Genomic DNA, 25835 nt, shown 5'->3' on the forward strand with positions numbered 1-25835 from the left:
AGGTAGTGATCGATTTATCAGGGATCAATTTATTGCGTCTAGTGTAGACATGATAAAATTGATCCCCGATCGCTCTGCCATCGACTCTGGAACTCCACCACGGAGTTGACAGGGGAGCGGCAGCGGTCGATTCGCTGCCATCCTCACAGCCAGGTAAATCGACTTAAGATACGCTGACTTCAGCTACGCAAAGCTGCGTATCTTAGGTCGATCCCCCACTTTCCTCAAGTGTAGACCTAGCCTTAAGGACATCCCTGACCATCTTGGCTAATAGCCATTGATGGACCTATCCTCCACGAACTTACCTATTCTTTTTTGAACCCAGTTATAGTTTCACAAAAACATCCCTGGGCAATGAATTCCACAGGTCGACAACCTCTTTTTAGGGATGACACCATCTTATTCTTTATGTTGTGTAACAGATCATGGTAGGTGATAGCTGCTCAGGTACTAAGGTAATGGCCACAGCATTAAATCTTTGAGTAAAAAGAATTATATTTTGATTGGCAAGCACCTTCAATATTTGAGTGTGCAGAGAAGTGGCTTTACAGATAATTACTGTGCATAGTAACTTGTACCTATCCTACTGTTTATAAATTAATAAGGTATGTTCTATTCCATGTTCTTATACTGTTCTCATCACCACAGTATCCAAGTGCCTTACAGTCTTGCATTAAGAGATTTGATTAACATTAGTCATATGTGGTTTTGTTATCCTCTCGAGAGGAAATTTTGTGAGCGACTGAGTGTTTTGAGATTGGGCTTTTTTTGTTTAAGTACATGTTGCTTTGTACGAATATTAGAGAAGGCAAAGTTGAAGGAATGGACCTTGCATTTGGAATGGAAGGTGATGAGAACTGTTGTGATCCTTACGTTTAAGTTCAAAACACTGAATTACGGAAGTCTTAGACCTTGTGTTTTCTCCTTGGATTTTCCAGTTTTATAAAGAAATGATTAGTCAAGTTTTGATGAGATCCTTCTATTCAAAATTACTTATCTAAGCAAATCAATTACCAAAAAAGAACTGAGAAAATTGTTTATTGCTTTAGCAAAGGCATTACTAATTTGCTTATGAAATTGAGTACACTTACGTTTCTTGTCCTTCCCTTGTTTTGATAGCCAACTGTTATCTTGCCATCACAAGAGTACAGCAAAGATTTGAAGGGCAAATTATAGAATTTTTTGGTTTATGTTTAAACTTTTTTGTTTTGTTTTTAAAGGAGACAGAACATTCACCTAGGTAGTTAGCGTTCCATGCAGGTGAGGTTTTATATGGTGTGAAAGCCCAACCAACGAAGAAACAATCAGGTCAAAGCAGCAATGACATACAAAGATTTGCATGTATTGTACACTGAAATTAACTATAGCAGTTTTTGTACTAAGTGACAAATCCTGCCTTTTTTCACATGTGCCACTCTTGCTGACATTACTAGGAGATGCAGGCATGTATGCAGGACAGAATTTGGTCTTAAGTTTTATTTTTTTAAATTTATATATATATAAAGGAAAGTTAAGCAAAACATGTTTGGAAACTGCAGTATCTTCTTTACTAACCAATCTGTGCAGAGTGTCCTCTTCGGGCCATATTCTTGGATCTCACAGCTTCCTTAATACGGTCTACCTCTTGCTGATATCGTTTGCGATCACGAGATGCATTCTCTTTGGCTTCCCTAAGTGCAGACTCCAAAGCTTTAACTCTCTCAGCTGTAGCTCTAAGTCGTTTCTCAAGTTTAGGAAGCTCACAGCGAAGATCTGCATTATCACGTACCAGCTGAGGATAAGCAAAATATCTTTAATTTTTCTCTGAAAAACTAATAATTAAACTGTAGCAAGATGAAAGTAACCATAATAGACAGGACAATTCTTACTTTGTTGAAAGTTTAAACTGAATAAACTACTGTATATACTCGATCAAAAGCCGGTTAGTTTATAAGCCAACCCCCAAAGATGGATAAGTAAAAATGGAAAAATTTTATGACCGGTTCATAAGCCGACCCTATAATTCAGGGGTCAGCAAACTTTGACTCCCAGGCCATCAGGATAAGCCAGTGAGGGGCCGAGATGGTTTGTTTACCTTGAGCGTCCGCAGGCATGGAGGTAAACCTAAGTAAACGAAGTGTCCTGGCGCACCAGCTGATTATCCTGGCGGGCCAGGACAGCAACTGGTGGGGAAATTTTTTTGGGGGAAAGCTGGGGGTCAGGGGAGTAACCCCTGTGAGCACCCCCCACATGACCCCACCCCTAGCCTGGGACCCCCACACTCTCCCCATCCCATCCCTTCCCACCTGGAAAGGGCCAGGAGAGGATGTCTCTGGCCTGGCTGGAGCTGCTCCGGCAGGCTGGGCAGCACAGCCGCAGCCTGCTCCAGGTGGTGTGGCCACAGCATGTTCCAGTGGGCTGGGCCGGGCGGCATGGCTCTGGGGGGCGGGGCCAAGTGGAAGCCCCGGAGCTGCAGCTGCTTTGGAAACTGGGGGAGAGCACAGTGGCCAGAAGCAGAGAGACTCTGGCCCCGCCTCTTCCCTTCTGGCTCTGCTGGCTGGGCTGCCTCTCCTGGCTCCCTCTGTTGGGGGGTAGGGGCTGTGTCCTACCTCTCCCTCGCTATACCCGCTCATAAGCCGACCCCCCTCCCTGGTGTGTCCCTTTTTTACTAAAAAAATTCAGCTTATGAACAAGTATATATGGTAATTAAAATAATAGATATGAGCAGTAAAATTTCCTTTTAAGTATTAAGAGTCAATAGAACTACACCACTAATATAAATATAGACAGACAACACACACCACCATTTAAGTCTAAATTACTGTAAAAAACCTTCATAGGAATAGATTAGTCTATTTATTTAATATTAAAAATTGAAGTTAAAATTTGAGACAAGCAAGCATCTCTTAAGTGTATGAACAACTACTCCAGGATACAAATATGTACACATGCATACCACCTTTAAAATACATCTTGAACAAGGAACAGTTTTTGAAGTTCTGAAGTTAAATTAATTTAGTCTTAAGTTTTACTTTACCTGTTTGTGGACTTTTGTGAGCTGTTCAAGATTATTCTCAAGAAAGGAAATTTTCTGTTTTTGCGCCGCACTGCCTCCCGTATCATCTGAGTCAATTTCTGCACTCTATGGTATTAACAGAAAATAGTGATATATGGGTGTTCAGATTTCTAATAAAACCAGAACCAAAGGAACTACATTACATTAAATTAGTCAGGCTCACTTACTTACTTCCACATTTAAATAGAGACAAGTCTTGCTATCATGTCATGTTACCTTTTTAACTCTGGTAGCCAGATCTTGAACAAACAGCTTCCGAAGGTTGTGTAGCGTTTGAAGTTCTTTTGCCTAAAATAACAAATAAGCATTTTACAGCTTAGAATTCTTAGCATGAACAAAAGTTACAAGTATTTATTTTAAGTACACATTGTAATTAACTTACCACAGTCTCTTCCAAACCCTTCAAATCTTGTCTTGCTTGTTCTCGTCTGTCTTGCATAACCCTAACCATAAAAGAGAATATATACACACTAGTACAGCTAAACATTTATATTTGTGTAAAATACAAAACTTATAAATCCTACTTTATGTTCCAAATAGAAAGGAGATTAACTCCTTAATTATGTAAAGTGCAAAACCACCTTACAATCAGTCACAAATGGCAGAGCATTCAAGAGCCCAAGACTAGAAGAGCAGGGATATTGTGAGAAAATGTGTATACAATTAGCGTTAAAAGGGATTTCAATAAGTCAGTTCAGACAGCTGAGTTATAGAACACCCTAAAACAGTCATTCACATTCCAGAGATTGAAAACTTCTGATTATAGGTCCAGAGCCATTGCCTGGAAAGATCATCTGCTCCTACAAGTATTTCTAGCATTGACTAGTCAAGGAGATAATCTATAGTATGTGGGGGTGGGCTGGGGGAGTTATTCAATTTGAAAAAACTTTTCATGTTGTTATATTGATTTCTTCCTTTATGTATGAGCAGTTCAGATTTCCAATTTCCAAAAGATACAACAGCCTAATGACACCAATCACATTATAGGGTCTCTCTCGACATCCTATTTAAGATTCCTTCCTGGGAAATAAGCATCAACTTTATTGTTAAGGCATCAAATAAAGGCATCAACTTTATTGTTTCAGCTTCTTTCAAATTATGAGGCAATTGGAGAGATCAGGCAGGATACTGGGGAAAGGACCCAGGAACTTTATGATGATCAAAAACATAGTGAAGGGTGAAAAGTAGAGAAAACAATGTGTTGGGTTTATGGAGAAAGGAAACGGAACTTTGCAAGTTTTTTTTCCCTGTCTTTAGAACAACAATTTCCTTCCACCCAGTATCACCAAAAGTCTGAAGTCTAAATTGATTAGGCTATTCTATCACTTCTAATGTTGCCACAGGAAATGCTCATGAGCTCCAGCTGCATTTTAGATCTCATCTGGAGGGAGTCACAGCAAATTTATAAATATGTTTTTGAGTTTGAGACTAAAGATGTTTTACACTGTTAGTATTCAGCATTGTTTTTGGTTTGAAAAAGCCATGCACATTTATGGTACTGTACAAAGTTAAAAATGAAATACCTTGGCCTACACTTTAAAATCATTTAATTGTGATAATCTTAACTTCATGCCATCCAAACTTCAATTATAATATGATTCAATTATGCATACTGTATGAGGAACCACTAGATTAAAGCGATTAATGCTTGATATAATTTGGTTTGGAGGTGCGGACATAAAGCAAAGAGTTAGAATGAAGTGACTTTATGGGCCAAAAAATTTTAACCTACCAGGATATAAAACAAAGCTGCGTTTTCCACTGGTGTAAGTGCATTTGTTTAAAAATCTTTGACTACTGATATTAGACCTTAGACGTGCTTTGGCTGCCATCACTCTAAAAGGGATTTTGTTTTGCTACTGATCATTGACTGACCAGCAGCTCCCAGACCAATGTAACCAAGTTCATGACTGATTTTCACGTTTTAGGTATGCAACATTAAACATCTCCTACAAGTTTTCAGGCATGAATAAAAATTTCAGGTTTTGTCTTTACGGAAAACTAGAATACGACAGGCAAAATATGACACCAGTAAATGTAAATTACATAGTTCAATAAGGCAGTCAATAAAACAATTCATTCAGCTCTCTGGTAATCCTTCCAAATACATGCTCGCCAATTTTCTGTAAACTAGAGTATGTTTTGTGTCCCAATCCCCACATAAATCAATAAATTTTTGGACAAAGTCCTTAAAAAGATATCCATGAGAGCTCTTCTGGCTAGAGGCATTTAGAGAAATTTCTTTTTACATTTTTACATCCAATTTTGAGCAATCATAACCAATTCCCTTAAACAGTTTATTTAGGTTCCTGAAGAAGTCTATCGGTGATTCAATCTTGCATGCACTGGGCAAACCACTACCCATTTTAAATTTGGCATGTGGGTAATCCAAAATGGTTCTCCCATAAAGAAATGGCATTACAGCCAACTAAATGGTAGCATGCTTAATTTTTTTTTATTTATTTTGGGGTGGGAGGTGCCTCAGAATCAGGTCACACTTTCAGACTTTGATTTTTAAAAAGGTGAGGGAGAGAATGGTGAGATGAGAGGAAGAAAAACTATTAAAGATGAGTGAACAATCCTACAAGTAGTAGCCCGTTTCCACTTCAGAACAGTAATGGAATTCTTAAATCACAATAAAATCTCAAGTAACTGTGGCTGCCATGGACTATTCTGAAGTGAAGTGGCACGAAACTAATATAACATTCTAATACTGGAGGAATTAACATGACTATGGATAGTGTGGCTGAGCAGTTCTGGAGGCTTTAAATAATATGCAAGGTTAAATTCTGTCAGATATTTGTTAGTAAAAAAATTCATGGAAGCCCACAACCTTGGGAGGCAGAGAGGGACAAAGAGAGCTGCTGGGGCTTACAGGGGCTGACCGCTGCTGCTCACCCAACCAAAGCCACTGCTCTGGTGTCTCCCCACCAAGCAGTTGTTCCACCAGCCCCGGGGCTGGATGGTGGCCAGCTGTTCCGTCGACCCCCGGGTGACCACCAGTCAGCTGTTCCAGCAGCCGTTGCTCCAGCAGCCTGGATCTGACAGCTGCTCCCACCCTGCCTCAGTAGTAGTCCCAGAGGTCCCCAGAAAGCCACAGAACTCGTGATCTCTACTAAGGATACGATTCTGTCACAATGTGTTAAGTAATGAACATCTCTCCCACACCACTTCAGCTCACCAGTATTTACAATTTTAAGATCCCCAGGCACACATTTTCTTGCCTGAAGTATGATTATTACTTACGTAAGTTCATGCAGTTTTCTGCTTTTCTCCTGATCTGTAGCTCTCAGTTTCTCATGCTCAACTCTAAGACGTTCTTGCTCAAGCATCATCTTCTGGTTTTGGCTGGACACAGAAAGTTAGGATTAATATACAAATCTAGAGAAACATGATGATACTCTGACAATGCTCCAAGTCTTCATCATTATATGCCATTCTTAACAAAACTAAGCTGAGACAGGATGTGCTCTGCTCCCTTTATTAAAGGATTAAATTTATAATGCAGTCTGAACATTAATCAGAAATCTTAGCAACTAACTCTTATGAAGGTCTGATTATCTGATAAATGATCAACAAATGAAATGATCATCTGCCAGATGAATGAAATCTTTATCAAAGCATCATGCTCACATTAAACATGTTTACAATGTTGGAAAGAAGGTTTTTTCACTATACTAATAGATGCCTAGTATATTATCTTTATTTTATCCACACTAAAGCTAGGATTTCCAAATGCTAAATGTCATTGTTTTTTCATTACTCATCACTTGTAGAAACTCTGAAACTCAGCACCAACAAACCAGTGTAAAAAAAAGGGATGACATTCTTTGCTTTGTTTTGAGCACAGTACCTCAGATGACAGCAGTTATCCTACTCACTACTATGAAGAATGCTTGAAGACTTAACCAAAGAAACTAATTAAATTAGAATAATCAAATATTACCCAGAAATTAATATCCTAAGGAATTCAGTAATCTGCTAGGTATATGGTTAAAGTAATAATTATCTCAGTAGTCTAAAAATCTAAGTAAAAATCAATAAAATATTTTAACAGCACAACTCTTACTCTTGGAGTTCAGTAATAAGCTTCTCCTTTGCATCAACCTCATCTCTTAGGCTACTAAGTTGCTTTTGATGTGTCTCACGGTGGCTCTGAATCTGCTGCTCAACAGCTTGCTATAGAAAAAAAAGAATATTTGTTTTACTATTTAATATATGAAGTTTTATATAAAACTATTAAGCAACAGCAAAATACATTAACTTGCCTTGACTTCATTTGCAGTTTCGACCTTATTTAAGTGCTCCTTCTCCATTTCATGGACTTTTTCTAATGAAAAAATAGTTTTCAGTTACAGAGCCTAGTCAATCATAGGAACAACTGTCAGATTTATACTTACACCCTTTCATTTTAAACCTTGAATTAGTTTTTCATATGCAGACAGATTAAGGTGTAGTCTTATATCTGTATCTTAACCCCATTCTGAATAGTTCTTTCAGACAAGTGTGTCCAAATACATTATCTCTAACTACTTTACTTTGTAATGTAGATGTTTTAGAACACACTATATAGCACTAGACTGCTATCTTAATAGGATAAACACTAACCACATATCTTCTCTGATGCCAGTTATGCATACTGCATAGCCACATTAATGGTTACATACTTAAATATAAAGAATAATTCAGACCCTGTGCCCGAAGCTGGACTAGTTCTTCATTAAGGGAATCCACAGATTCTTCCAGCTGCCTCCTTTTCTGTTCCACATTCTGAAGATACTCTGTCAGTGACTTGATCTTGGCTTCATGCTTTCAGAATGAAAACATTAATTTACATTTAAACTAGGCATATGAAAATGAAGTTCCATGCAAGACTTAAAATATTAAAACTTTAAAAGGCAAAAATAACTAATCTGAAAACCAAATGCATACAAATATTCTCTTTTTCTAGAAATTCAGGATCAAGAACCCAATTCAGGATCAAGATCCTCACAGTATGCCTTGTACACGCTATCATAATACTTCAAAAACCTCTGCTCACAGGTAAATACATTGATAGAATGAGAGAAAGGCAAGCTATAGATTTTTATCTTTGTACATCAGGGGGATAAAAAATAGATTTTTTTTAAAAACAAAAATTATTTTTTTAAATTTTAATATTTTATTATTTACATAATAAGTTTCATTTTTAAAATAAACCTGTTTACAATGAAATCTGAATCTAATGCAAGATTTGTTAAAGCCTAAAATTATAATCTCTTAAAATATTAAAACAAAAAAATATGCTGAATCCACGAGTCTATCAAAAACTGAGTTAAAGGCTGCTTTTCTCTATAAAGAAAGTCAGGGGGAAAATATCTAGCTTTTGAGGTCAAACTTTATAAATATGGCATAATACATCGTATACTGTTTAAGGGTTTGATCCTTTGGGGGACCCAGGGGCTGTGCTACTTGGTGCAAGAGACTGGCAAAATCATCATAGGCCCTGGAATCTGGCCTCCGACTCAGGAGACATCATCATGCATCTCATTAGGATCATCCACTCCTGTTTTATAGCTTCTCTCCAAGTGATCTCAAATAATAAATATTTAAGATTCCACCTTCCACTGAAACTTACTTTCCAGCTCATGGACAAACACTGATCTGCCTAGTAACTACCAGTCCTTGCTTCCTGATGGTTCTGGACACTTCAAGTAAATGACTTGTGGGATGTGTACAAAGAGAGTTACAAACAGAAATCCATTCATTTCTTAATTGCTTCCCTCTGTCTCCAAACAAATAAAATACTGCAATGCAAAAGGCATGTGGGTTATACAAGCAACAATCCTGGATTGTTATTAGTCCTTATTTTTCTGGGGGCAGTGATGGCAGAGTTATATAATAAGGGAGAAGTAGTGTACATAACCCAAAGGGAGCAACACTGGTGTCAAAGCAGGACACTGTGTGAAGGGATGACATTCATTTGAGTGCAGCCTCTAGTGTTGATTTCAACACTTGGAAACTGGAGGAAAAAATTGCCATGGCTGCATGTCATAGTCCCTATTTGGGAGTATTTTCAAGAAAATACTGTACCCCAGAGAAAAAAGAGGAATGTGCGCCAAATGTAAACAGTGCAACAAAGATGTAAGATCTAGTCAGAATGAAACATTATGAAAAATTCTCCTCAGAATGCAATGTCTTTGAAGATGATGATGTGGACATGTTTGAAACAATTTGGATCAACTGATCAGTCAACTTATTTTTGCACCATTCTTAAGCACTGCATAGCATGTTTTACTATGCTAGAGAATAATAAATTTGACAGTAATCTAAGTTGAGTTTTGGATGGCTTGATTACTTATGAACTTCAAAATGTGTGTTCAAACTATAGTTGGTATGTTTGATAACTATTCCCACAGCAAACTATTACATTTTAATGTAACTGCTGAACTTCCGAGACTATTTTTTATTGCTAACATGATCAAACATCGTAGGTGCAGATTTCCTGTTTAACAGTAAAGTTTTATTAGGCATTCATGAATTTTAACATTTTAAATTTTTTCCCCCAAGCTGTTTGGTATGTTATTAGAAATAAAGATTTAAATAGATTTAAATAATACTTATGATTTATTAATTATTTCCCTATAAAGTTGAGTTTACAATAAGTTATACTATTTAAACAGTGGTACAAACAGCTGCAGTAGGATGAATCAATTTACAAATCTCACTGCACTGTTAAAGCAGTTCACTGAGTAATACTCAGCATGAGTGGGACTTTATTTTTTTTAAAAACCATTTTGTTTTAGGGTCCAGCTTAGACATAAAGAGTTGTGAACATCCATCTGCAATGTCTACAGCTTCAGAGTCATCTGCTGGTATCACCAGCAGTGCTGCAACTAATAGACACCAGATAGTAAATCACCTGCTTAAAAAAGAAAAAAGGGATGGGGAGGGGGCTTTCTTCGTCATACAGTAAAATCATGGAAGAATTTATAATCTGGATCAGCAAATTCCAGCAAGACTCCATAGATGAAAAGGATGCATGGTTTATTCATGCATCAAGTTCGCTCCTTTTGTCTTGTTCAGAACAAACATTTTATTGACATGGTACAATCAATATGGCTAGGCTATACTCAACTCAGCAGAGCAGACATTGCTGGAAGGTTGCTGGATACAGTGTATGAGAAGGAAAATGAACAGTGTGAAAAAAACATTGACAGAAATTTTGTATTGCAGTCTTGATGGTTTAGCCATGCACACACTGATCCAGTAATATGTGCTGTGTAACACAAGATGTGGTTGTCTATCTTACCAAAACAATTGGAGCAAATCAGTAAATGCTCATATATCAGAATACTTAAACAATAAAAGCGGTAACAAACTGGACCAAAATTCATGTCAAATGCATAACTTTGTCAGAGGCAATGCTGTAAATGTAGCAAAGATGAGAAGAAATCTAGAAGATAATGAAGTGAACCTGAAACTTATAACCTGGGGGCCATGCTCATCTGACGCATCTTTTAGCCAAAGATGCAAATACAACTGCAGGACTAAAGGAAAAAGTTGAAATAGCAAAATACTTCTGTAACAAACACTTTGCTTCAGCTTCACTGAAGAGAGTGGGACGATCCAAACTAATTCTCCTCCAAGATGTATGATGGAATTCAGTGGATGACTGTTTTGTGCTATTTATTAAGAACTGGCCTATTCTGATGACAATTTGTGAGGAAAAACTGTGACAGAACAAACTAAACTATCTAAGCCAAAGTATGGATTTAACAGACATGAAGTTAAGCTGAAACTGAATACTCTGAAATATATTTCCATGGCTTTGGACAAACTGCAGAAAGACTACTGCTGTATTGCTGATGCTGTTGAAATTTGGAAGTGTACTTCAAGAGACGCTGACGAAAGAAATGCCCAATAACAAAGCTAAATTGCAGGAAGTAAGGAAATGGATGGATCAAGCACTTACTACATCTCATTTTCTTGTCAATATTCTCAACCCAAAGTACCAGGGTAGATACCTAAGTGCTGGAGAAGATGCTGCTGTAACATGGACACCAATCAATCACGGCAAACCTATTAAATTTCAGGAGTGGAGGTGAACCACACAAACAGTACATGTTTGCTGATGATGTTTTAAAGAAAGTCATACCAATGAACTGATGGAAATCTGTAGAACCATACATTGTTGAAATGCTATCCCAGCTTTTGACAGCACTAGCTGCTTCTGCAGGCACAGAAGGAATATTTTCTTCATTTAGACTAATTCAAAGTTGACAAATTGATTGGGAGTTGAAAAAGCAGTCTATGACTAAAAATGAGGAAGGAGGGGATGATATTTACTGTTTTAAAAGTCTGTAGGACAACCTATGTAACTTAGGAGACTGCTGTCTCATTTTCAAGAGACTTGGATCAGTAGGAACTTCAGTTTCATTTACTTTTACTAAGGCATATTTGAAAAAATTTCCCCAGCAGACCTGAAACAATCAGTTTAATTCACTATTGTTAATACTTCTGTTTCTTTAATAAATCACTTAGTTGTAAATGTGAAACACGTTTTGATAAGTTTATGTATCCAAAACATCTAAGGTTATTTTGTTTAATAAAAATAAATGTTATATGTGGTTGTGTGTGTTTGTTTAAATACCAGTTACCATCCTAATGCAGCTTGACATACATCATAAGCAAAGAGTTAATTATCTAGTAAATTAATATTTCATTCACCATTTTCTAACATACTTAAAATGTATAATTAAAAAGAATCTGAAAATATTAAGCTATATAGTTGCTTAAATAAATGTATATAGTTATAGTGTAGCTTCCTAGGTGTCAAAAAGATGTACCAAATCTAATGTGGAGGCTCTATTTAGTTGTAAATCAACATGTTTTAATGGTTAGATCAACCAATGAGAATGCACCTTTCTTTAGAAAACAACAAGTACAAATGGAAAAGTTGATTCAAAATTATGATTTAAAATTGCCCTGATTTAAATCAATCCACCCTGTTTATCTATCCAGAAATGGAAAGTTGCTTGCCCTATAAGATGGAGATAAAGTCATACCAGTCACACAGAGAAAAGAATTAGGGGAACAGCCAGATTACTACATATGGACAGCTAATTTGAAAATTTTGAAAAGGGGAGGGGAAAAATAAAAATAATAAAAAAAAGCAGTTCTACTGTGATAACTTCCTCATACTGTGTCTACACCCTGATGCTTCGCCTCCCCTTCCTCCTTTCAATTGGTGTTTAAACTGGCTGTCTCCTCAGAGCACTTCAGAAAAAGTGACTGCTTTTGCAAGCTTTGAGAAATTGTTATTTGTATGCAACACTACTCCAACAGCAAAAAGAAAGTCAACAAGTCACAAAAGTTAAGATTAACCCAGTATAAGAATGTTGTTTCAGTGTTAAATTATGGAAATGGAGATTTAAGTCTAGGGATCTATATTGGGGTTTTAAGACATCTGAAACCACTCAACTATGCTCTTATGCTTCACAGGAAGCATTAAGTCCCCTTGGTGTCTATAGTTCTCAGTGCACTTTGTATCAGGAATGATAAGATGTTTTAAGATCATCTTAAACACTTTAGTGTATTGCTGATATTAAAAACACGTTGATGAATATAACATTAAGACAGTTTGAAGAAACAGATGTCCGACTTCTCACTTGTTCTGCAAAAAGAAGTTCAGATCAAAACCTCTGAATTACTATTTTCAAAATCTGACCTGAAAAAGACTTGTGTAAGCTCGAAAGCTTGTCTCTCACCAACAGAAGCTGGTTCAATAAGAAGATATTACTGCATCCACCTTGTCTGTCTATTTTCAAAATTGTATGCTATAGGTTAAGTGAGAGTAACCTAGCTACTGACCAGTAACTAGATAAACAACATAAGAATCATGTTTCAAAAGTGACTTGAATTACCAAAGCTAGAGTAATGCAACATTTACCTGTGAGATAAGAAGCTGACAAGCTGCCAGCTCCTTTTCATTTTCTTCAATTTTTTTATTGCTTTCAGTTTGAGTGCTTTCTAACTGCTTGCAGCGTTTTACCATTGTTTTCACTTCTGATTTCATTTTGCTAATGTATAGTCTTGCAACTGTGAATTCTTCATCTATCATGCCAGTTCCTTCAGGCTGCTGAAAGAAATTCAAAATTTGAAAGGTTTAAGTGATCAAAAAAATAATTAATATTCATATTAAATATGGGATGCGGCAGCTCAAAGTGCAATCAGAAAACAGAAGTACCTAGTCCCTAGTACACAGTCATGGCACTGCTATTCTATTTCAGACCATGTTTATGGTAGCCACAGATACTATTTTTCATTTTCACACACAACTTTACCCCAGCCGCTTCCCACTAGAAAGGCTAGTATAAGTCATACTTACTTTTTTCCCATCAAGAAATTCTGACTTGTGTTTGCCAAGCTGTAGGTCACTGCAAGTGTTTACAGGTCAGCGACAAACTCTTCAAAATAATTTAGTTTTTTAGTCTATTTGGGATTTTTCTAAGTGAACATGTGAGCATTTGAAAAGAAACTGTCTGAAGTGGAAAATGAAGTCGTCTTACACCCACGGGGAAGGTATAGGCAGCTGTAGTATCTTCTATACATGGCTTATTAGTTAACTCAATTAATCTGGAAGGAACAGCTATTCTAGAAGTAAAAGCAACCATTCCCGGTCAGTACTCAGTCTTTCCGAAGCAGGTACCATCAACTGTGCCAATTACATCTGGTGATTTAGCCATGTGGACTGAAGTGACTTAAGTTGAGGAATGTTTGCACTGTATTTGCATAGTTAGACTAAACCGCTCTCAGACTTTGTACACTATGCCTTATTATAAATAAGTCAGCTATAAACACTGTATTAGCTGTAAAAGGCAAATACTAACACTTGGGTTCTCTTTATCCTCTCTCAGAATCTTACAGGAAGACATTTATATGGTTATAAGTGTTATAAATTACCCTAGTTATTACATCTTTACTACACTGAGAAGACCTAAACATGAATGAACATATGTATCATTTTACATTTGTGACAGTTCTCTTTACCTTTGCGTCATTATTTCCTACTGCAATTCCTATTTCCGCAAGATCTTTTAATAAGGAGGCCATCATCTCTGTTGCCCGTTTTTTCTGGTGGTTGGTCATTTCTTTAAGTTTCTGAAGCTCTGCATCTATACTGGCTAAAATTACCTAGAACAGGGGATGAGGGTGTAAAATTAGATTTTATCAGTTTCAATCTTTACATGGGAATATTTTTCTTCTTGTTTTTCATCCAGCAACCTCAAAATTAATTTGTTATTTTTTATTTAGATATTAGCAAAATCTTGTCCCTCCATTAAAGTGCCCCAATCTGGTAACTACATTATGTTTTAAAAGTAACAGTTAAAAACCTGCAAGCACTGTAGAGTAGCATAATATGCAAAACAAAAAGTTTCAACAACTAATAGTATTTCACCAAAACTCCTGGAGTTCTTTTCTGAAAGACACAAAGCCCTCCAGCACACAATACATAATCCTGCAACTCTGCCAATGATTCTGCCAACACCCTAGAAGAGCATTTATGGTTACATTTACCAATGTGTGACAGCACAGGGGTTTCTCTTAAAGACATTAAAATGTGACCCATCCGTATCTGCTTTCTCTCATAGTAAGACATACATTCATCACTATGTATGTTTTGCTAGTGGGACAATTTAGATGTTTATCTGTTGTCCTCTGCACAGAAGCAGTTCACATCAATTTCAGTCCATCCCTGCCGAGAGCTTTCTGAACAGATATAGCTGTGGGAGAAGTTTCTAAGTTGTCTTTTTGTGCAGTGCCATTAATTCTAGAGCAGACATTCACAATAAAGGTATGACAATTTACACAGACTGAGGATCGGCCCATCCATGTGCAACCAACAGCTAACTCTAAATCCAGGGTTAGACTTAAACTGTAGAAGCCACTTTATGCCAATACCAGCTGCCAAACAGAACATACTTCTTCGTTGTTCTCCAACCTTAATTTTGATAAAGTAATCCGAAGCACATTTAGGTTCAGCATCAGAAACTTATAGCAAAAGACTGCCTTTTCTATAGATGGAGGTAGATAGATACTGGATAATGACCCTAAGAGAACAGAAGGTTGTTTTAGTTTCTTTAGTCTTTGAGTGACTCCATTTTTTCCATTCTCAAAGGTTTGCTGCCAGGTTCTTTACCTTCTGCTGAGTATCAATACAAAGGCTTGATGAATGTGGCCATACATGCCTGCAAGCATCAATGATAAATACTTATCACTATCACCTCAATCACCAAAAATAACAAACAGAGATATCAGTGCATTATCAAGGGAACCTTGCACCTGATGTGTGGTCATGTCCACACTGTAGCATGTTAGTTTGTGGATTCTTTAAACAAAAGGTGCAACTTCTCCCCCAGTTTGCTGATATTTTAGTAGGAAAGACAGTCCGAATGAATGTTGCCAACACTGCTTACTCTTATCTTGCATCCAAAGGCATCTTGGTATTCTGAATCATGGCTAGGGAACACTGTACCACAATGGGAAGAACAGCCTGTGATGTCCTAAATCCAAATGGTACTTTCTACAATTGAGTGTTCTGCCATATTTTACCAACTGATACAGAGTTCAGTATAAGGGCCCTTTCTGTGGGAAGTATCTCTGTTCTTGGTACTGTAATACCAAAGCCCTTGGGCTTTCCTGGACAGTCTCCATCTCAAATGGGATGGCTATAGCTACCGTTAAAACAAAAAATAGAAAGCTGGATCATCCTGGGGGAAACTGGTAGTTCTTGCCCTTCTGAACAGTAAACAAATTTCTAACATTCCTGTTCCTTAGCAGCATTCACTTCATCCCATACAAACATCAGTTTGCTGTAATAACTTGCAGCACAGTAGCTGCACTGGCAGCAACATACACTGTTTACAAAGAGGCCAACAAAGTGGTCAAGGCAATGGCGTTTATGGTTCCAAGACTCAGTGCATGGGTACCAAAGCCAATGTACCCAGGTATTCCAGGATGTAGAGGACACCGCCCATTACAGCTGTTAGGCCAGTGCTTTAGTGCAAAGATCAGGAACACCGTCAAAGGTACCAGGCCTATCCTGAAGTGACCAGAAATTTTTGGTCTCTGAAGTTAAGAGCAGAGTATGGTACAAACCAAGCATGGTCTACTCTCAAAGATTAAGAGGGACAGAGGTGACATCTTACTCAAGAAAGCAGATTCAGGCACCTGAGGAATCAAAGCCTTGACAGAGCAGCAGAAATAGTGCATGGGAGCCAGCTAGGTGTTTTACAATGATGAGAATGACACCAGAGCCTGCCTTATTGGATTTATGGCACAAATATAAAGTCTCAAATCACTTTTAAGTCTTAAGACTGGTTTTTGAAAAAGGACTTGGCTAAAGAACTGTATGAAACCAGAGGAGCTTTCAGATGTGTTCACTGGATCATGGCAACAACTGTTAACATATCCCACAGTCAATCATGGGTGTTTCTGAAGAATGCCACCTGTCAATCATACCATTCTATGACAGGCAAGTTAAAACTGTACTCTACACACTTAAAAGGCTCTGGCAAAAACTATTTAAAAAAAAAGGTGGAGGTGGAAGCTACACAGAGATTTACTACTTCTAGTAAAAATGTGAGGCCCCATCCTTGTTGCTAAAGAACGATTTACTAAGATTAGAACAAAGCTTGGAATGCAAATAGTACACTTGTATCAAGGCAAGTTTCAGAAGCCCAACAATGTTCCAGTGAAGTTGGGATTAATAAACTCAACATCAACTGCACGTTGTGACTCTCTGAACCTCAAAGTAGCACCATGAAACCCCTCATATTCACCACTGTCATATGATTATGATATGTTTTGTACAATGCATGCTGGTGAGGTCTCATTTTATATCCTGTTGGATTGTATGTACTATCATTGTATGTGAAGTTATGAAGTATTGCCATATGTGTTACTGAAATATGTTGTGAGGTTGGGAGACATCCATAGCTGGCCTTTCAGTAGGGACAAAAGGAGCAACTATCACTGGCCAGACAGATGTTGATGGCCAATCAAGAAAAATCCACTCTCTCAGAGGCTTCTCAGTGAAGACAGCCTAACCCACCTCACAGCAAGGATCTTTCTAGCAGCTGGAAGAAAGTATAAAAGAGGGACAGTGATGTCATCACTTGACCTCTCTTCCCCCATCTCAAAATCTGGAAGGTCATCTGAAAGACAAAGACTGAGCTGGGGAGATTGGTCCCAGGCTGGAAAGGGCATCCAGCCTGTGTACTGAGAACTGTGAGATGACTGCATGCTCTATTAGGGTGAGAGAGACTGATTTAAATCCTCCTTAGTCTGTTAAAGTTAAAAATAAATACACACTCTAAATTCTATTTCTTATGTAATCAATTTTGATCTATATACCTACTACTTATAATCACTTAAAATCTTTCTGTAATTAATAAATCTGTTTTTATATTTTACCTGAACAGTGTGTTTTTGGTTGAAGTCCTTGGGGAAATCTCAGCTCAGATTACAAAGGCTGGTGCATGTCCACTTTCCTTTGACAAAGTGGCGAACTAATTAATGAGCTTGCACGGTCCAAGTGAGTCTTGAGCAATATAAGACTGTAAATTTCCAGGGTGCAAGGCTGGAGTGATTTGTTGGTGGCTCTCTCTATGATTCATGAGTGGCTCAGGGAGCATTCATGTAATTTAGCTGGGTGTGAGACTCCACATGCTGATGGCTGAGTGATCACAGCGCCTCTTTTGATCACAGGAGTTTTGCTGCTTGTCACGGGCATAGCTTTTTGAGAGACAGTCCAGGCTGCAGAGTTAAGGGGCAACAGCAGTCCCACAGTTCCAGGTTGTACCCCAGGTATCCTCCAAGGGAGGCCTGAAACCAATTATCCCAATTTTGGCACAAACATGCCCAGAAGGGACAAGCCTGTCACTGACAAAGGGACACCAGTTGTCAAAACCTTGTTTAAACAGAAAATGTATACCCGAAACAAAAAAATTTCACTGGGGTATATGCAGCAGTGTCCTGACACCTCACATCAAGTTAAGAAAAACTAGTGATCAGAGGATCCCACTCCTAAGAAACTTTTTTTTGTTAACTATAATCAGAAACTAAGCCTCTAAATGCAGACTGAAATTAGCAGATTCCCAGGCAAGAGGGATGCCACAGGCCTGCTGCTGAGCCCAAAAGTTTAGGATAACTACTGGAACTCCCAAGTTGGAGTCCTGGAGTTGGGTTCTTTGGAGAAGTGCGAATTTAAAAATATTTTTGTGCTGGTTCTAGATTGATCATTTATACGGTCTTTGTACTACTCAAGTTTGATAAAATCCACCTAAAAAAAGATGGAGAAGCACTTTCTTCTAAAATTGTTCCAGTGTCAAATATTCCTAATTTACCAGCATTCTCGTTCTTAAAGTATCTGCTATCCACTCAACCTAGAATGTTTGGAGGGAAAAAAAGATGGGCATGATGGCAGATACTAATTGCTATTTCAAATAAAGCCCAACCAGCTTTAGGTTGCTGACAGTCAACAAATACTACCTCTTATGTACACCTAGTCACCGTAGCAGAGAGTTTAGAACAAACCCCTCAAGCTAGTATCCAGTTATTTACTCACTGGCACAGCAAGGAAGTGAAATGTAAATAAAGAAAGTCAGCACAGGGAAGAGAAGAAAAGAAAATTCCCCAGGCTGTAGTTCAGCTGACAGAACTAAAACGTTTCATGCAAATGAAGATCTAATTTGGTATCACAAAATGCTTTTTTAATTAAGAAACTCTGCAACTGGTTGGTAAGGAAACAAATGGAAACGTCCATGTTGCCTGTATGAAACCACACCATTTTTATGTAAGCAATGAACACAGAAAATTGTGTTACTAGTGTGATGGAAACAAAGGTAAAATTCATCCTAAAAAACAGAGTAGTTCTGGAAACTGAATCAACAAGAAAAATATTTTACCTGGGTAATAGTTTTGAAAAGTATTGAAAGAATCCACAGGATTAAGTAGATTTTTTTTTTTGGATGAATTCAAAACCTGACAAACATTAGAACTTCTGAAGCAGCTCAAATAGAAGAAAGTATACAGCAGAATCTTTCTCCACCTTTTGGTTGGTAATATACTGCTAACACCTGGACTAGGACAGAACAGACCCACAGAATGAGACTTGGACACCAAGAGTGCAAGGCAGGCAGGCACTTCTCTCATCAATAATACAGTAACTGCCTACTTTCCACCCTTAACTGCTGGTAGCCTTTGAAGGGTGATAAGTTTAATTGCCTATTGCATTAACGTGTTGAGAGTCAACACCTATCTCTGCTCACTTTAGGCAACAGAACTGACTGTACAACCTGCTGCTACAGTGACGTAACAGGATTTTGACACCACTCCCCCAGGCAAATTGCAAAAATTAGCAGCTATGGAATAACTCCTCAAAAGGGCAACTCCAAGCCGAGGCTCCAGAAGGGAAATCTGAGTGGAAGATATAAACTGCATTTTCTATCTTTCCCATTAACTATGATTTGTTGTGCAAGCTACAGATCACATTAATATTTGCCAAAATCTGATTTAGATAATCAAATCAGAACTATTACAATTCCACATCAGAAATACATAAAGCTAAATTTCATGTTTTAACACTCAAAAAAGCCATTTAAAAGAGACAACATATGTAAGCAGTTGAAAAAACATGTTTCCTAATAACAAAAAAATTACATTACAGACATTTAGTAATTCCCTGCCCTGATTTCCTACCGATTTCTGATTGAGTTCATCACTAAGCAGCTCATATTCCTTTGCTTTGTCTTCTACTTCCTGAGATTTCTGATCATAGTTGACAGCAAGTTCCTCAAGGGCTTGTAGCACCTCTTTTACTTCTTCTTTAGAGGCGTCATTTTCAGCCTGGAGGCGATTCAGCTCAGCTTGCATATTGTCTTGGTCCCGCCTGGTAGATGCTAGAAGCTACAAAAGCGATAAAAAAATGTAATAAAACACAAGTTGTCACTTCCATGACATTAAGAAATGCAAGTGGGAGCCCAAACTTACGGAACAGTTTCTCCTAGAGTATAAAGCCTTATTTATTTAGAATGTGTACATGGTCTACCATCACGAAATAGCAATCCCTGAACTTATCCTCAGTACAACCGTATTTTAAGAAACAGATAGTTTAACTATTTGTCAAGGATAGTAGACAAAGCTCATGTTGTATATTTCAATATCTGGTCTAACTGACAAGATCTGCATTTTTATTTACAGTTAACTTATTAGTCAAAACCTGGGGGGTGGGGAAGAGTGGGAAGGCTTGAAAATCATATAGCAGATCTTCCTGGTGAACTTTAAAGAAGTTGTTAATCGTTAGTTTAATTAGAATGTTCTAAACTCCCAATTGACTTAAACATGGCCAGTACTTCACCCTCTCTGTATTTTAATATTTCCTTACTGAATAGGCACATGACCAAGCAGAATGGAGAGTTTTCAAAATATTGAAAAACCAGAGCTGAAACCATTTTCTGAAGTATGGTCAAAGTTGTATATGCTCAGGCCTTGTCTACACTACACAGTTTTGTCAACAAAAGTCAGCTTTCAATCGACAAAACAATGGAGGTGTACACACTACAATGTTCCTCCCGCTGGTTTAACATTCCTGCTATGCCGGCAAAATAAAATCACCTCGAAGAGAGGTGTAGAGCTTTTTGTGACAAAAGGCAGATCAACGCAGTGTCAGTGTAGACACTGTGCTTGCTTATGTTGCTTAAGTGGCTTCCGGGAGGCATCCCACAATGCCCATCATGACTGCTCTAGTCAGCAGTTTGAACTCTGCTGCTCTGAAGAAACACAGGCATGCGCCACACTCCCCCTTTAAAGGATTGAGAAATTTTGAAATTCCTCTTCGCTCAGCATGGACAGTTAACACAGGACCTTTCCAGCTGACCATGCTGGCTTTTCACAGTAGACATGCTCCTGCGTGGAGTACACCAGAGCTGTTGGATCTTCTGGGTCTGTGGGGACAAGAGGCTGTGCAGTTGCAGCTTTGTTTCAGCCATAGGAACTTTGATACCTACAGCCTGATTGCTAGTGGGATGCAGGAGAAGGGGCACGAAAGGGACATGCAGCAGTGCCGTGATAAGATCAATATACTGAGACAGACATACCAGAAGGCAAGGGAGGCCAACTGTCGCTCTAGTGCGGTGCAGAAGACATGCTGCTTCTACAAGGAACTGCACACCATCCTTGGCGGCGACCCTACCTCAACCACCAAAAAACCCCAAGGATACTTCAGGAGGACTTGAGGCAGCAGCCAGCAGAGTCAACCGTAAGGATGAAGTGGTAAAGTGATAGACAAGGAAGTGGAATTGGAGGAGGCTGTGGAACACATGACAGGATCATCCAGTGGTGTAAGTCAGGACATCTGTTAGACTCCGGAGAGGTCCAGCCAGTCCCAGCACTCCAGCTCTGGAGTTCCTGAAGCAAGGGATGCGAGCTCTAGTAAGCTTTGATTTTGCTTTGATACAGCACAGTGAGAGGAAATTGAGCTCATGTACTTTGTTATATGGTAGAGGAGGGATAAGGCACAGAAATTAACAAATTTCTAGGCAGTGCGGGCCCAGCGGAAAAGTTCTTTAATGTACACCAGCATGTCCCGAGAATCTGCCATAGGGATCTCTAGGAAATTTTTCTATAGGTATTCTGCAATCTTCTGCTGAAAGTTCCTTGGCAGAGCTGCCTTGTTTCTCCCCGCACTGTAGGAAACTGCCACACCAACCGGAAATTACTTCTGCAGGGATCAGAGCAGCACACTGACGAGCAGCATACAGCATACAGACCCAATCTGAAGCCGCATGCATGCAGGAGATGCATCCTGGGTTACCCTTCGGAGTAAGATATTTGATTATGCATGTAGTGACCCTCTTTGCAAACTACCCAGACCCTTTTTCCCTTCTTGTTCATTCCCCAACCCTGCCCCCCCCAATCAAACTCACCACATTTGAGGCTCTCACCAAGCTGTGTGCTAGCAAAGGGACAGTGAGAAAGAGGTGTGTGCAACTTTTGTGATTCATGGCTCTGAGTGAATTCACAATACTGTCTCTGTTAATTGTTTCTTTGGCTTCTGCAGATGTGCCTTTGAGGACCCATTCCTCCACACCAGCGGAGCGCCTCAATCAGATAAGGTTGCAAACCAGAAGGAGTAAGGAGGATATGTTTCACAAAGTTCTGCAATCAACATATGCAGCATATAGCTAAACAAGAGCATGGAGGGTGACAATTAAGACTCAGGCTGGGTAGCCTGGAAAGGACACAGGCGCAGGAGCGGATGATAAAGCTACTGGAGGGCCAGAGATGCTGAAGTCCCCTTTTAGCCTGCAATCAGAGCATATTCATGCATGACACCCCCTGCAGCCAATACAGAACTTCATGCCATGTCCTCTCCAAACTCCCCCACCACATTCCTCACATGTTCCCAGTCCCTCGCAGTACCCCGTGCACTCCAAGTACTGGTTTCACAATGAAAGCTGCAGTTACATGCAGCTATGTGAGCCGTAACCGAGAGACTGTTCCTCATTACCATGTCCCATTTGACAAAAATTGCGTGTTTCGCCCTATAATTTTATTTCAAAGACTAAAGTTTAATAAGTCTATTTGTTTCATACATGTTAGTTGGTGCTAACATTTCAACACAGTGGCTATTGGCAGGAATATTTGCTCAGTACAATTAAAGCTCAGGAAGCAAGCACTATAAGGATTGTTCAGGGTTGCAAGTAAATATTGCCAGGCCGAATGCATCACATAAAGACACATTACTGCGAATCATTGTCAAAATGATTCTTCAAAGCTTCCCTAATTCGAATAGCCCCCTCCCTGCTGTGCCCCTCTAACTGCCTGGATATGTAGCAGCTCCAAATCAGTAGCCAGCTGATCTACCTCAGCGCTCCATCCCAAAACTTTTCTCCCTTCGCTTCGCAAATGTTATGCAGAGGTCAACTGAAAATGATCAACCTGCCAAAAAGGCAGCACCAGCAATCTTTTAATTGGCAAAGTCACATTCAGTGGTCATTCGGCACCTGCTGAACCGCTCCTTGCTGCTGTCTAGGTTCCTGGTGTAAGGCTTCAAGAACCACAAGAGAAAGGGGTAGATGGGATCTCCCAGGATTACTATGGACATTTCCATATCCCCCATTTGAATCTTCTGGTCAGGAAAGAAAGTCCCATTGTGCAGCTTTCTATATAGTCCAGTGTTCCTAAAGATGTGCGTATCATGCACCTTTCCTGACCACCCCACATTGATGTCAGTGAAATGGCCTTGGTGATCCACAATGGAGAAGTAGCCCTTCCAGTTGATGTACTCCGCTGAAAGATGGTCTGGGGCCAAAATTGGGATATTTGTTCCATATATTGCCCTGCTGCAGTTAGGGAATCCCATTGCCTCACTGCCATCCGCTATTTCCTGCACATTACCAAGAGTCACAGTCCTTCATAGCAGGTGGTGATTAATGGCCTTGCACACACGCATCACTGCAGCTCCTACAGTGGACTTTCCAACGCCAAACTGATTCATGACTGACCAGTAGCAGTCTGGAGTTGCAAGCTTCCATATGGCAATCACCACTCGCTTTTCCACAGTGAGGACAGCTCTCATTCTGGTGTCCTTGTGCTAGGGTGAGCTCCGCACACAGTTCCAGGAAGGTGGATCTGTGCATCTGAAAGTTCTACAGCCACTGCTTGTAATCCCATACTTGCATCACGATGCGATACCACCACTCAGTGCTTGTTTCCTGAGCTCAGTACCGACGGTCCACTGTGTGCAGCTGCTCCATGAATGACAGCAGCAATCTTGAATTTATTTCTTTCCATGGCAGGCAGCAGGGCACGCACCACTGGTTCACAGCTCATGAAATACTGCAGAATCAGCCCCGTTGTGTTCATAATGCTCATCACCAAACTGGTCAGCAGTTCAGAAGCCATGCTTTCAGGCAGAGATGGTGGGCGCACAGTTAACAAGGACTGTTGAAAAACTGCAAAACGAAGCACTCACTGTGGACACATTCTGCCAACCCAAGGAGCGTTGTGTGGACATGCACAACTGATGTAATTAAAGTGGCTTCTGATCATTGACATAACTTAAGTCCCTCTTCCTCATCCCCAGATGAGGCAGTTGTAGTGAAGCCTATTTCGTCACCTTGGGACAATTTTAAGACTCATCAGAAGTTGTTGAGGAGGATGGCTATGGCCCTAGATATCCAACCAAAGGAGGTACAGGAAAAATCTCTCAAACTGGTGGACATTTTGACATCTGCGACTCCAGCCTGAATAGCTCTAATTTAAGTCAATATAACTCTGTAGTGCAGACATGGCTTCAGACAAATATTTAAAATGAAGTAAATCTATTTTCTTACATAGGAGAGCCAGGCAAGGTTGCCCATGCTTCCCTTCTGTTTTCTCTAGCAATGGAATCATTTGCATCTAATATTAAGAAATAATTCAGTGACTGAAGGAGTTAATTTTTAGTAAAAATGTATCAGCTTTGTATTGAGATTAGATATTATTACCTAATCTAAAAATCTGTCAAAATTAACAGAAACAAAAGGATCTGGTAAAGCTTTGTTTTTTAAATAAATTATACAAAATTAAATACTTTTGGTTGGCATTACATAGCAAGAGCAGATTCATATACAATTAATAAAAAGAAAACGTCCAATACTTCCAGCAAACCTAGATAAAAGGATAACGTATACAAATTATGATGTCACAACTCAATGCCTTGTAAAACTGAATAGTTTTGTGATCAAAATATGGTGGTGATTAAAATGAACACTACTTAAGAGGGTTTTTTCCTCCATTTCATATTCTTCCTACAGAGGAATGCAAGTATTTTGAAATTTCTAAAGAATGAGACTTCTTGATACCCATGGAAAGGTAGGGGAAGACCTACTGTGCCAAAACTCTTAACGGACACACTAAATTGGTAAAGGGGTTTGTGAATCTGTAGTTACTGACTGGCCAAAGTACATCAAACTGGGAGCTCTGGATAGATATGGAACAGTTAGATTCTGACTTTAAAACTAGAGAAGGATTATGATGTGGTAAATGAATAAACCAGTTTCCTTATATCATCATCCTACTTTCAGTTTACTGAAAAGTTAGTTAAGGTGGGTTTTTTCTGCATTATCCTCAATTTTTTTTAATCAAATGAAAAACCCCAAATAAAATACACAATAGTGAAACTCACCTCTTCCTGATCCAACATTTGTGTCTTCAACTTTTCTACTAATTGGCTCTGCTGATTGATTTCTTCATCCTGCAATTAAAGCCAGCAATCCATTGAACAGTTTGAACACACAAAAATCTCAAATACACATTAGAAATCAGTTCAACCTTTCCATTTTTGGAAACAATCATCAAACTAAATACAAGACCGATGATTCATGGACTCAAAAGGGATATGAAAAATATATAGTAGGCTTCTAGCTTTAGATGCATTTGTAGTATTACCTTGCACCCAAGAGCAAAATCCTACCCCTTTGTTATGTCACAATGTTTTCTCCAAGTTCAAGAACTAGGACATGTGCCTGCTGTAACTTCCAAGTAACCTACTTGGGATGAAAATTCTCCTGACTTTAGATAAATGTATTACTTCAAGATATTTAGTACCGTAATATTATTTAAATGTTAGAGATATGTAACCAAATGTCATATTTTGTAAAATATAATAATGGACAAAATAAGCAACATCTCTCAGCTTTTCCAAAACATATTACCCAAATGTCAGTTTAATTGCGTATTACCTCCCCGGCCC

General features: G+C 38.8%; 1 protein-coding gene across 2 annotated transcripts in view; it reads right to left on the reverse strand.

The window, feature by feature from the left end:
- The window catches only part of KIF5B (kinesin family member 5B), a 63466-nt gene that overhangs the window by 7414 nt on the left and 30217 nt on the right, over positions 1–25835 (reverse strand). The window contains exons 13-24 of one of the 2 annotated variants that reach the window (XM_045005181.1): positions 25269–25337; positions 19799–20005; positions 14087–14230; positions 12987–13175; positions 7723–7864; positions 7324–7385; positions 7125–7234; positions 6302–6403; positions 3438–3498; positions 3272–3343; positions 3017–3121; positions 1555–1771 (exon numbers count right to left, since the gene is read on the reverse strand). In XM_045005181.1, coding sequence (XP_044861116.1) covers positions 1555–1771; positions 3017–3121; positions 3272–3343; positions 3438–3498; positions 6302–6403; positions 7125–7234; positions 7324–7385; positions 7723–7864; positions 12987–13175; positions 14087–14230; positions 19799–20005; positions 25269–25337 — 1480 coding nt within the window. The remainder of the gene's footprint in view (positions 1–1554; positions 1772–3016; positions 3122–3271; positions 3344–3437; positions 3499–6301; positions 6404–7124; positions 7235–7323; positions 7386–7722; positions 7865–12986; positions 13176–14086; positions 14231–19798; positions 20006–25268; positions 25338–25835) is intronic. The other variant, XM_045005183.1, reaches the window with a different exon arrangement.

Source organism: Mauremys mutica, chromosome 2 (genome assembly GCF_020497125.1).
Source record: "Mauremys mutica isolate MM-2020 ecotype Southern chromosome 2, ASM2049712v1, whole genome shotgun sequence".
NCBI lineage: Eukaryota > Metazoa > Chordata > Testudines > Geoemydidae > Mauremys > Mauremys mutica.